The sequence below is a fragment of the Equus przewalskii genome, chromosome 6, assembly GCF_037783145.1.
Source record: "Equus przewalskii isolate Varuska chromosome 6, EquPr2, whole genome shotgun sequence".
Lineage (NCBI taxonomy): Eukaryota > Metazoa > Chordata > Mammalia > Perissodactyla > Equidae > Equus > Equus przewalskii.
Genome location: NC_091836.1, coordinates 12,626,052 through 12,639,436, shown reverse-complemented (window position 1 = coordinate 12,639,436; position 13,385 = coordinate 12,626,052). Strand labels below are relative to the sequence as shown.

Here is a 13,385-nt window from a genome sequence, read left to right as displayed (position 1 = left end):
TTCCTCACAAAAAGACAAAAAGAAATCCAGCCCAAATGCTCCAATCCCTGATGCCAGGCATGAGGATGCATCTTACCAAAGGAAAGGGCATCTTTTCCTTATATGCACAAAGATGTATACTGAGGTAGCTATGGCCTTGGGCCTATATAACACAGAAGAAAGAAGCCAGACAGCATCTAAAAGACTAGGTAAGAAGGAACTAAACCTTTACTTGTTACCTACTCTGTACTAGAACTATAATAAAAGCTTTAAAGATATTATATTATTTCCTTTAACATCTTCCTCTGTATAGTAAGGGGCACTGTTACTCCCCATGACGTAGATGAGAGAAAACAGTAGATTTAAGTAAATTGCCAAATACAAGGCAGAAAAAAGATTTATATTCAGGTTTACCTTCTGTGAAAAAGGTGGAAATTTGTTCAATAACACATACTAGACCTAAGAAAGATGCTTCGGGATTTATCAGTTGCTACCTTCCAGTCTTTCTGATGGTAGAACGAACACCTACTTTAAAAGGTAGGTTAAGAATGCCACAGCTTGGCTTCCTATCCAAACCACAAAAGGAAGAGAGAAACTTCAACTCTAAGATCTCAGACACAAGAAAACATAGAATAAAACCCTAGCATGTCAAAACTAAACAAACTAGGAATTTGAGATACTCACTTCAGAATCAAAACTCTAACAACTGTTGGCTTTCAGATACCAGCCCCTTGATCTATTAATGACTAAATAAGGCTTTGGTATAGCATGTTACTTTGAAATAAAGTAAGTCTCCCATATGAAACTGGATAGGAAATAACCATCACCCATGCTCCAGTTTCCTTAAAAGAAGAATTACTATTTTCCACAGAAAGTTTTACCAATGCATAAGCATTACTTGGTGTGCTCTAATTACAGTGTCTGACTCACCTGAGGCTGAGTTCATCATATTCTGCTGCACTGGTGGACTGGTGGGGGCCGTAACGTTCATCTGGGAGAGCATGGCCTTCCTGGGGTCCTGCCATGTTGTTGTCTGATCGATGTGACTGAGACGAAACAAACCACTGCATTAGATAACAAATACGAGGTCCTAAAAACAAAAATCCCATTTATCAAAACAGAGTAGATAGAAGGGCTAATAGGCAAGGGTTCTAAACTAGCTCTGTAAAAGCACAGTCATGTTATCTCACGGCTCACACCCTTCCTCTGAAACCTTTTTCATCCTCGTATCACTCAACTTTTACCTCTTAGATCTTATGCGTGCAAGATTCGAAAAAGCTAGGCCTGGAATTTTAAGTGAAGGGAAACCATCTTCATCTAGTAGACAACTATTATCTGCTTCTAATTTAACGATAAAATGTAATTTACAAACTAATCTTCTAAAACAGTAGTTATAGGACTAAAACCCCAAATCTGCAAGGGAATCACCCACTTTTTTTCTCCTAGAGCTAAGAACGCCAATTAACACATAATTTTTAGGCCTAAAACTCTTTAGTTGTAAAACACAAAAAGACGAAAAAGTCATATTTTAATATATACTCCAAAGCCAAAACAGAATTAAAAACTTCCTCTGTAAGTTTTCATTGTTTCCTCTGTCAAAGACCTTTGTTATTTGCTAAACAAAACATTTAAACATTTTCTACATACTGTTAACTTACTGCAAAATATCTTATATGTATGCATATAGATTTCTTCACTTGAGAAACTGGAAATGAAAACAACTAGATTCTATGATATATAAAACTATAAGGCATCTAGCATAGTATCTGGTATGTGAGCATTCAACAAATGTAAGTTTTCTTCTTCCAGCAAAGTTTAATTGTTTCAGTGAAACCGAAGCTAAAAATATTATACACATGAAACTACCTAAAAAATTATCCTGAAGAAATAACCAGAGAAGTAGTCAAAGACTTATACATAAAATTCTCTTCAATATAATTTATAAAAACAAAAATTTGAAAGCCAGCTAACATCTAATGACTAGAATTGGTTAAATGCTGTAACATGATGGACTAAAATGCAGCTATGGAAAATATTTTAAAAGAATACTTAATAACATGGAAAATATTTATAATACAGCTTTTTAAAGTAGGTTGTAAAACAGCATGTACAATAGGAAGCTAATTGTTTAAATATTTATGTGTGTGTACTGAAAACATATGGGAAGGATAGATATCAAATGTTTTAACTGTTTATTTCTAGATGGCAAAATTACAGAACTCTGCTTTCGCAGATTTTCCTATTACTAAACAGTCATGAATTCATATTATTTTTTAAATTGGGGGGGGGGGCAGCCAGAAATAAGGGTAATTTTAAAAAAGAAATCCCTCAAATCATTTTTGGTATGGCTGTTTAAATTTCAAATCTGAGTTCTCTCTTTTTGAATCATCCCATGATAAATACCCATGGAACCGGTAGGGAAATGACACCCTGTCATTAACTTTCCTGAAATGGGACAAGAATGCTATCTCATCAATAATGTTATCTTATCAATAACACAGTAAAAAAGGATCATAGACCTTGGCTAGAGAGGACCTTTAATATTATCTACTAGAGATGGAAGAAGAATACTTTTAGCTCCTAGGCAAGCAGAAATGGGATGAAAAGAGGGAGGTAAGAATGTGGAAGATTTGTATACTTAGGATTGACAATAGTACCTGTCAATTCAAGCCTGTTACAGACCAACTATAAACGTTAAGAGAAAATATTTATTTATTTAGTGGACTATATAATTTCTCAAATGTTCACTTACCAGTCCTATATACTTTTTTAGCAGCAGCACTAGCATTTGCTCAGGTCTAGACAATACAGGTAAAACCTTGTCCAAGTCTTGCTATGTAAGCACCTCATTCCAAAATCAAGTCCTTATCAAGCCCAGTAAGAGCTTATTCCTTTTCAATCCTCCGTATGAGCCACTGAACAAATTAAACAATCAAATGTTCTCCAGATATACAGTGCCTCTCATGCTTACAGATATCAAGTAATACACATATGGTAATTAATACAATCATACTCAAGGAAAGAATCTTAAAATCTACAAGACGACCAAAATTTAGGGAAATGTCGCTCACTTTCTGTTATAATGTTAAGAAGCCAGGAAAGGAAATGGCCAGTGGACTCATTATTACTAGCTCTTAAATTTCAATGAAAGTGTGTGCCACCGCCTACTCCTTGTCTCCGGTACTTCTGAAAACCCCCAGCATCTGTGAGGTGCAAAGAGGAGCGAGCTATACTGTAAACAAGTTCAGGATTCTGACTGCTGAAGGTTTTCTACATATCTAACAGTTGGGTTTCTCCGAAAACTAACTGATTATATAAACCATACTGATTCATTTATAACTAGATGTGGGTTTACCCAAGGGTTTAGGAAGACCCCATTCTGACGACTAAACATAACAACCATATGAATCTTCCCAAATATTGGAGCCAAGCCATAAACCTGTTCTTAAGGCTTCCTTCTCCTTTAAATAAATTAGGGTTTTGAATATAATGCAGAGAATGTATAATTTTACTTTGCTGAAATGTTACTTAAGTGTACAAATGCTAAAATTTCTTTTCTCCTCCTGAAAAAGCTGCTGAACCTCAGTAAGTTAGTACAGCTCTATAGGGATCTAAACCACGTTACCTCAGCTATTATTCCAATTACTTACAAAAGATCTACTTTAAGGAATAAAAGATGCCATTATTTAAATTGTCCAAGTATAAAAGTATGCAACCATTTAGACGTCAAGGAAATGTGAAATAAAATTATCTTTAGAATTTGTCTTCACTTATTCTGTAACATTAAATCATGAAAAATAGTTTTATCTTTATAATAAGTCAATTTGCAACACTACACCCCAAAATATCCAGACTTCCTTTTTATCATAAGAACAAGAATCTTTTTAAAAACATTTCATACCAAGAGGAAGCATTTTTGCTGAGACTAAATAAAATAGTTTGCCAGGGTCACTCTTCCCCCAGATATCTGCATGGTACCTTCCCTTGCCTTCTTCTGGTCTTTGTTCTAATGTCATATTCTTTTTTTTTTTTTTTAAAGATTTTATTTTATTTTTTTTCCTTTTTCTCCCCAAAGCCCCCCGGTATATAGTTGTGTATTCTTCGTTGTGGGTTCTTCTAGTTGTGGCATGTGGGACGCTGCCTCAGTGTGGTCTGATGAGCAGTGCCATGTCCGCGCCCAGGATTCGAACTAAGGAAACACTGGGCCGCCTGCAGCGGAGCGCGCGAACTTAACCACTCGGCCACGGGGCCAGCCCCTCTAATGTCATATTCTTAATGAGGCCTTCCCTGGCCATGCCATCTAAAATCTACTCCATCTAAACTGGCACTCCCTTTTCTTTGCTTTATTTTTTCTTCCTAATTCTTTATCATTATCTGGCATATATTTTACTTATTTTGTTTGCCTGTTTCCTCCAACTAACATAAGCTCCAGGGAAACAGGGACATTTACCCATTTTATTAACTACCCTATCTTCAATGATTAGAAGAGTGCTTGATAAATATTTGTCAATGAATTAATGAAAGAAAGCTTTTTTCTTTTTTGCCCTAAGAACATCAAACTTTCTCCCAAAGTCCTCATAGCTTTACTGATTTTATCAACATCCACCTTTTACAAAAATGAAATTACAAGTAGGGATTATAGATCCACTAGAATTAGCAAGGAGGAGATTATTAATGACATTGGCAAGAGCAGCTTCAGCGGCATGAGATGGGTATACAGGAGGGTAAATACGAGGGCAAATAGGAGGTAAGAAGTAGACAAATTTAGTTGTGTAGAGGGGAAAGCAAAAATGCAACTGGATGGACATGAGATGAATTTTTGTTTAAGAGGAAGAGACACAAGTGTTTAAATGGGAATAGATCAGAGTAGCTGAAGATGTGCTAAGGGATAATTGAAGAGTTAACAGTCATCCATCAGAGGGTGGGAAGGAACAGAACCTAGACACTGCTTCCACTATAACAGGAGGTAAGAAAGAAAGGATGGGGCAGAAGCAAATTATTTCACTGGCTGGTGAAAGTTGAGTAAGTTCTGGTGTGATGGTTTCTACCCTCTTATCAAGAGATATAAGATTCAGACGATTAATGAGGCTGGCATTATTGGTAGCCACACTATGCAAATAGAAAACCGAGAGACTTGCACAAGGTCACACATCCAGTACACGCAGGACTGCATCTGGCACCCAGGAATTCTGAAAACAATTTCTGTGCTAGACATACATATGAAAAGTACAATACTCAAAAACGTCAATTCTTGGTAATACGTATTGAATAATAAAAATACTGCATAAATACCAAGAGAAAGGAGAATAAAAAGGCATGGGTATTGCAGACTCAATAAGACAAAATATTACACAATCTTTATTACCACTAGAATATAAGCTTCTTGAAGGAGGTACACCTGGGAGAGTGCCTGGTACATAGCAGGGCTCAATAAATATGTGCTGAATTGAATGATTAAAGCAATGTGCATTATTTAAGAATGTAAGTGATTAAGGATTCACATAAATGCTAATCTGAAAAAAGGCTGAAAAGAATTTTACTACTCAAACTACAATGATTTTAAAAAATGTCAAATTATAAGTAACAGAATCAAAACATGACAATCAAGAAGATAAAATTAAGGACAACTCATAAAACAGTATTTTCAGAGTTAAAAATGAGTGGTTATACATAACATAGAAAATAATTAAAGATTTAGTTTCTCTTGTTCCTTACGATAGCCTAGCAGCTGAACTTACTACAGGAAAATAAGAAGTGTGAAATTCTATAGCCCCTTCAAAATATGTAAATAAAGTATTCTTTGCTGTTATTTTGGAAAAGAAAAGGAGATTGAATTTATGACCAAGATAAACCCTATGATCTCACTCTACAGCTGGGAAACAATGAATTTGTCAATTTACACCGATAAAACACAAGCAGTTGTACTCTGACCAAAGTCCACATCCAGCAGCAGTCTCTCCTGTGTAAACAGAGCCACCTCTCCTGTTGGCTTTTGTCTCTTTTACACTGTAGAATTTGGTCTTACATACTGGATGACTTAAGAAGATGTATACAGAACCCAAAAAAGGGGCAGAAATCCTGAAGTGAACCATTAGAAAACTGACTTTTTGTATAATCTCACAAGTTAATTTAAACTATGATATTTAGAAATATATAAAGAGCTATATATTCTCTTGTGAGGTGTAAATCTCATGAAACTCAAATCTGGGCTGACCTTATAAAGAATTACACTATTGTCACATCTTCAAATTGCTGGGGAAACCATAAGAACACAAAATGCTGCCTGAAGCTACCATGAGGAGACCCAGAGATCTCATCTCTCCAGGACCAGAGTTCAACAGAGACGATGACAATGTGCCATAGTTTGATGAGTTTCACACAAAGGTTGAAAAAAATAATCACTTTAAAAAAAAGACCTACAACTTATTTGGATTAAGTGGTATGTCCAAGGATAGCTGACCAGTATGTAGCAGAGCTGGGATTTCAACTCAGAACTAATTGATGCAAAATCTGCACTCTTTCTACTATATCAGACTTCCTCTTATGTTGTGAGGGCATTTCAGGTGTTGTTTAGATTTCTTGAGACTAATCTCTACATCACCACCTCCCTCCTCTAACCTTTACAATAATTAAATACAAGGAGACAGAAATCTCTGCAACAACACCCAGTAGACCCAGGATCACATCCTTCACATCTCTCCCACTCAAATACAAAGAGAATATGGTAGTTGAGAGAAGTTCCCAGGGATTTTAGATGGAACCAATGATAGATAAGCATATCTTCTTACAGATCCCTTGGATCAATCTTGGACACTGGGGAAAAAAAGAAAAAGCCCTCCATGTGAATTCTGAAGGTCCAAGAAACATCCTATAGACACTTTCCTGCATATCAGATACATGCGCTGCCTCCTCATTGAAACTCTGACATTTACTGTACAGGAGAAAGTCACCAACTTCTATTACCTGCTCTCAGGATGATGTGGCTCTCCCCAACAGTCAATGACAGCAGAGAATGAAAGGAGACTAGAGAATTTGGTGTTGAGATGGTGAGAAGTAGAGATTGGGCACAGGCAAGACTTCTCTACCTAAGACTGGAAACCTATCGTATTAGTTTTCATTCACTTCTCAGAAAAATCCTTCCTTAACAAATAAGGACACAGAAACTCAGGAAAATTGAGTAACTGGCTTTCAGTCACACTGCTGGTAAGCAGCACAGCCAGGATTAAAACGTCTTTTTGCTTCTAGCTCAGTGCTCTTTTCACTCCATCTTACTGGTCTCTAAGGAGAAAAGGATTTTCTAAAATGATAATTTGCCACTCTAGCAGAATAGATTTTTTTCAGGGAATGTAATTTAAAAAGAGAATCACAGGGGCTGGCCCCATGGCCGAGTGGTTAAGTTCGTGCCCTCCGCTGCAGGCCGCCCAGTGTTTCGTTGGTTCGAATCCTGGGCGCAGACATAGCATCGCTCATCAAACCACGCTGAGGCAGCGTCCCACATGCCACAACTAGAAGGACCCGCAATGAAGAATATACAACTATGTACTGGGGGACTTTGGGAGAAAAAGGAAAAAAATAAAATATTTAAAAAAGAAAATAAAAAGAGAATCAGAATCCTTTTAAATGCTTTCCTTTTCAATTTGTCAACTATTAAGACTAATTTATGCCTAGCAAATGAGTTCTGCCACCAGAACAGAAAGCTATCTTTATTATAGAAAATGCACAATCATTAGAGAATGTTAATAATTGATTAATTGATGGCACTGGTAAAGAGATAAATTGGTTACGGGGGTGCTTACTATTTCTATTCCTTAAATTGATGGTTCGCAGCTCCAAAAAGTTATGCTGGCTTTTGTTCTTCGAACTTTGTTTCTTACTTTAGAGAAAAGATTTCTGGCACTGGTATAAATTAAGATACAGATACAATAACCTGCAAGTTGCTTTCCTATCTAGGCATTGTCTTCTTGCTATATTGTAGCGTCTAATCTCCTAAAAAAGTGTCAGCTAAAGACTTCTGTCAAATCATCTCTCAGAATCTACCAAAAGTAACTCTCCCTACTGTTTACTTCCACATATATCGTTACAATGGCATATAAACAAATGTGTTTTAAGATGAGTAGTGAACCCATTTTGGAAGTGGATCACAGCAAGATGGCTTAGACAATGTATGTTATTTAAAAAAAAAAGAAATCCTTTATGCAAATCAAGCGTTATCGACACTATATAATCAACAGCTATACAAGCTTAATATGAATCTCGGATTCCTTTGAAACATCTGCTACCATTTCTTGAGACTACTGCTCTTCCTCAGGTAATCTTTTCCCCAACTGGCCCACAAAACACCTAATTTCTAACCTAATCTTTTCAAGACTCATATCCCTCCTTTTAGAAGCCTCCTCTGTGGAAAAATAAGAAAAGTAAGGCAGACATGGATTCAAATCCAAGCTCTGCCAATGATAATCTGGGTTGTACAGGCAGGTCATTTTATCAACCTGTTTCATCTTCAGTAAAATGGGACTAATTTACTTACTTACTTACCAGGGCTGCAAGAATTAAATTCAGTAATATATATAAAAGCAACTAGTACTGTGGCTCTTGGTACACAAAAGCCCCTCAAATATTTTTCCTAACTTCATTCCTGTGCTAGTCCAATATTTAAAATGATAAAAACTTCACAGTGTACAGGCCAAGTCAAGAAAACAGTTAAAAATGAGATAAGAGTTCAGTTAAGTGAGGATGACAGATCCAGGGCTTTAAGAGCTTTGAAACATAATTTGCTTTTCACCTGGTTGGTGACGAAGAGATGCAGTAGGCAGACACTACAGGTTTCAGGATAGGAAACAAATGGTAAAAATGCTTCTGGACCATTAGTTCAAGTTGCATGGAATTGTAATGAACTAGAAAAGGCACCATACAAGTGTAGACATACTGACTCCTAGGCAAGAGTAGCAAAATAATTGGAAAAAAAAGAATAATCTCATTCATGCAACAAAATGTCTCAAAATATTCATTGTTGAAATCTCTTCGTAGAATTTTTTTTTTACTTAAGCCGTAAGATGGTCAACTCTGTCAATCTAAACCAAGGCAAAGAGAAAGCAACATTTCTTATGTACCAGCCAAAGCCCAGTCCAACAAATTTTGATGCTCTTCAAATTCTTGGTTGTATGTTTTATTACCAAATACTGAATCCATAACCTTTATTTAAGGGACACTGAGCAACATAATGGGAAATGGGTTTTACAGTGATAGAAAAATATTGACTGTCTTTATTCAAAACAGTCATAATCATGGTGATTCTACGTATACTTGCAGGCACTTTATTATAGCTTCTAATATAGTCATGCCGAAGCATTTATATATTAATATATGTATTATTTATCATAAATTACTTTATTTCTCCTCCATATTATATGATTATGATATAATTTTGATTTCTTAAAATTTGTGTATGTAATTAAAGTTATATTACACATGAATTTAACTTTAGGATAAAGAACACTTTCCAAAATACTTCTTACTAAAAGGAGCTGCTGGGACTGACAGGATTAAGAACCACTGCATTAAGAGACCATAAACTACAAATAGAGAGCACTTTTATAGCACAAGTCTAATGTCTTTCCCATCAGATCATGAATTTCTGAAGGGTAAACAATCTCACCCTACCTGCCCTTCTATATTTCGTACATGAACACAGTGCTTTGCAAGTGCTCAATAACCATTTGATGAATGGAAAGCTTATTCTATTGGGTTATTTTTTAACCACCAAGCATTACTGTGACCTAAATCCTAAATGGGATCAAACGACATGTAGGGCGTGGCACTCGTGAATAATGAGTAAATTAGCTAAATTTTGAGAATAAAGACAAAATCCTGCCCCCAAGACTTGTGGAGTAGTGAGAAATATACATCAATACGTACTTCAACATGAGGTGAGGTGTTAAGTGTTAACAACGTAGTTATACATAGAGAACTGTGAGAACACAAAGATGGTTTAATAGACCCTGGTTTTGGTAGGGGGGAGGGGGTGGGTAACAAGGAGTTAAGTGTCCTCTCAAACGCCCTGTCAATTTGTGAAATGCTGCAATCTAGGTTAAAATCTAGAACCAGCATAGTCAAATGAAGCTGTTATAAACTTAAGCCTAACCATACCGTAAGTATAGTTTATCCTCTTTTCATAATCCACTTTTGAAAATATTTTTCTTCTAAACCATAAAAACTGCTTTTCACAAAACCCCAGCAGTGTAGTCTTAAGTTGTTTGTACCTGCACACAGCTACCTAACAAACTGATTCTTTCCAAACTCTGCCAAGATTCTGTGATGTCAGATGGCACAAATTAGTTGTAAGAATTCAACAACACAATCTACAAACTACATGAACAGAAACTTTATAAAAATACATACGACAAGTGTTTAATCTCCTACCACACCTTTCAGACCTTCTTCATTGTGTTGTAATAGAGGAAAACAAAACAAAAAAAAAATTATTTTTGGGGGGGGTTAAGAGTGACCTGCCTCGTCCCTTTGATAAAATGCATCCTTGTGAACTCATCTTTGCTGCCTGGGCTTGTAATTCAACTATATTATGGGAACTGTTAGAAACTCCTAATTTTTCCCAATAAAGGTGAACAAAGATGAAATGATAGAAGTGTGCGCTGCTTTTATACTAGAGACATCTGGGCAACCAAATCACCACCATTCCTAAGAAAGTGAGAAAATTTTTAGTTAAGTATATTAAGACCACAAAACCTAAGTATCTAATGAGAAGCCAAGTGACCGAACTAAAGGATTCTTTTTATTAAGAAAAGTTAACTTTTAGGAAACAACAAAAATAAGAATAAAACTGGAAAACCACGAATAATACAAAATAGATATGAAAAATGTTTTAATTTTAAAACTTCTGTTACTGCTGTCAGGCCCTCAAAATACTATGATGGCAGGACTGGTTCTAAAATTTAGAAGAGTGGGCAGTCAGCCCAGATTTATTGCTCACTTATCAAGCTGTGTTTGTTGTGCAAGTGTTATTTATAGAGTCACATGCTAGAGGCTGTTCCCAAGCCAGCTAAACCTACACGCTTAATTGACTCTAGGAACAATGATACATTGTTCAGTCTAATCCTTCTATGAGCTACAGTTCCTAAACCACAACCATATGCTTTTTATATTTGTGTATGCCTACCATGGACCATTTTTAGAACCCTCAAAAGTTCCGAGATATGCACATACTATAAGTTCTGGATAAGGATGAGAAGACTTACATACTTTGCCTCTATGATAATTTTTATATTACCGGAAATCAAAATCTTAAATTGAAATTTAAATAATTGGGCTATCACTATTAAAAATGGGTTAAAATTATGAAAAAGTGTGGGCAAAAACACATAAAAGCAAATGTGACAACTGATTATAGTCTACGCTACAAATTGTACGCCACACTGTAATCTAATCCTATAGCCTTAGGCTGAATAAAATTAACATTTGTTCACGTACGAAATCAATTTAGAGCAAACTTAACCACATTGCCATATAAGACTGATATGCTTATATACACCTCCTTTTGGAAATGGTTATTCCCTAAGGAAGGGGTGAGGAGGGAGTAGTTGTGAGAATAAGCTCATGGAGGCTTCCTGAAACACACACACAGTTCTCTCAGTCTTGATCCAAGATGGCTTCTACACGTAGGTACGTTCAGTGACATTCTTTTTACAACGCCATAACAGCTGAGAACATTTTCTCCAAAAGATTAAAAAAAAAAAGGGGATTTGTCTTTATTTCATCATATAGAAGATGACAGACGTCATCACAGTATGAAAAGAGACTCATAGTTGTATTAATAGAACAAAAACTAGAATTCAAGTCTCTTGACTCTCAATTATAAGGTCTATCTAGCTCTCTTCATAAGAGTCACCTTCAAAAAAAGAAAGAAAAAAGCAGCAGCAGAACTATGGCCAAAAGCCCCTCTGAGAAATGTTAAGACACAGACAACTTGTAAATATTATTCAAAATGTGGTCTTTAAATCATTTGCATCAGAATTACCTGGAAGACCTATTAGCTCCTCAGTATTTTTAACCACAATAAGATTGGAGAGTAATTGATCTGGCAATTTTACATATTCGTTCATACTTTGAGATTCTTACACACAATTAATAAGACAGTTATTTACCCAGAAGCCAGATAAGGAATCCAATCTCTTCAAAAGATGGTTGATGGTTTTCTCATAATCCACTGTTTTGCTTACATTAATATTCCTGAGCAAATACTGTTTTAAATAAAACTACTACATATCAGAAGTCAAAAATAAGTGAACTTTCTTATACATGTTAAAGACCTTGGCAGTATTATTCTTTCACTTTATAACCTGTGAACATAAGGAAGCAAATGTGTTGAGTACCAACTCTGACCTTATTTGCCATGACAACACTTAGGCCTAAGGCCCTCAACCCAAGGACCAAGAAGGGAGACAGATTTAGGCAGTCAAACAAAGCTATACTCAGCTTTCTGTCTCCCATCAGACACCAGTGGCTTCCAAATAAGGATCTGTTCAGTGTGTTGGCTCATGAGTCTGTGAGGAAATCACAGTTAGTTACAAACCTGGAACCATATTCATTGCATATTTATTGCCACATTGAAGTTTTCAACTGTTAACACAACAGGGCTTCAGCCACTCAAGATATTAACACAGGACAAAGTCTAGCAGTCTGTGAAAGCTTTCCCAAATGGTGAATCACCAGAAGGCAGTCAAGAAAATGCATAATAAATACTCCTATGCAAAGTAGGCAAATGGCCCTACCAAAACAAAACATGGATGGAACTTTTAACATAAACTGCTGGCACCCCCCCAACTCCTGCCATTTTGATAAAAATAATACAAATACTTAAAGAATCTTATATGTTTTCTCTTTAATTGCCACTTGCTTTAAACAACAGGTTGATAACACTACAGATTGTCTTCAATCATCTAAAAAGATTCATATTGAAATTACTACAATAACTTGAAGAGAGTCTCTAGCATCTAAAAGAGTTAACTTTTACATATTCTATACCACATTTTCAGGATGAATAGATATAATGCATGTCAAATAATGAGAGATGGTTTCTATACAAATAGTAAAAACAGCATCTTACAGTCTTAATCACATTTCATTAAATATCACATAAAACCTATTTTATTTATTTATTTATTTATTACTTAATAGTTAGATATCAGTTTAGGGGATGTAACTCTGAAATTTTAGTAATGCCTTCAGGGGTTCCATAATCAGGAGAGAGCAGGACATTGGTGGAAAGTTTACTTAACTTGAAACTTAAGGTACTCAATCTCAGTCAAGTCATTCGACTTTTCTGGACCTCAGCTTCAAGAGCTGTGATATATGATAGGCCTCCATTAAATAAGAACCAATACTTCACTTTT

The 13,385-nt window shown here is 35.8% G+C and overlaps 1 protein-coding gene across 12 annotated transcripts in view; it reads right to left on the bottom strand.

The window, feature by feature from the left end:
- Positions 1-13,385, bottom strand: part of YAP1 (Yes1 associated transcriptional regulator) — a 110,227-nt gene that overhangs the window by 58,794 nt on the left and 38,048 nt on the right. For all 12 annotated transcript variants that reach the window (XM_070624800.1, XM_070624805.1, XM_070624803.1 and 9 more), the window contains exon 3: positions 910-1,025. In XM_070624800.1, the coding sequence (XP_070480901.1) occupies positions 910-1,025 (116 nt within the window). The remainder of the gene's footprint in view (positions 1-909; positions 1,026-13,385) is intronic.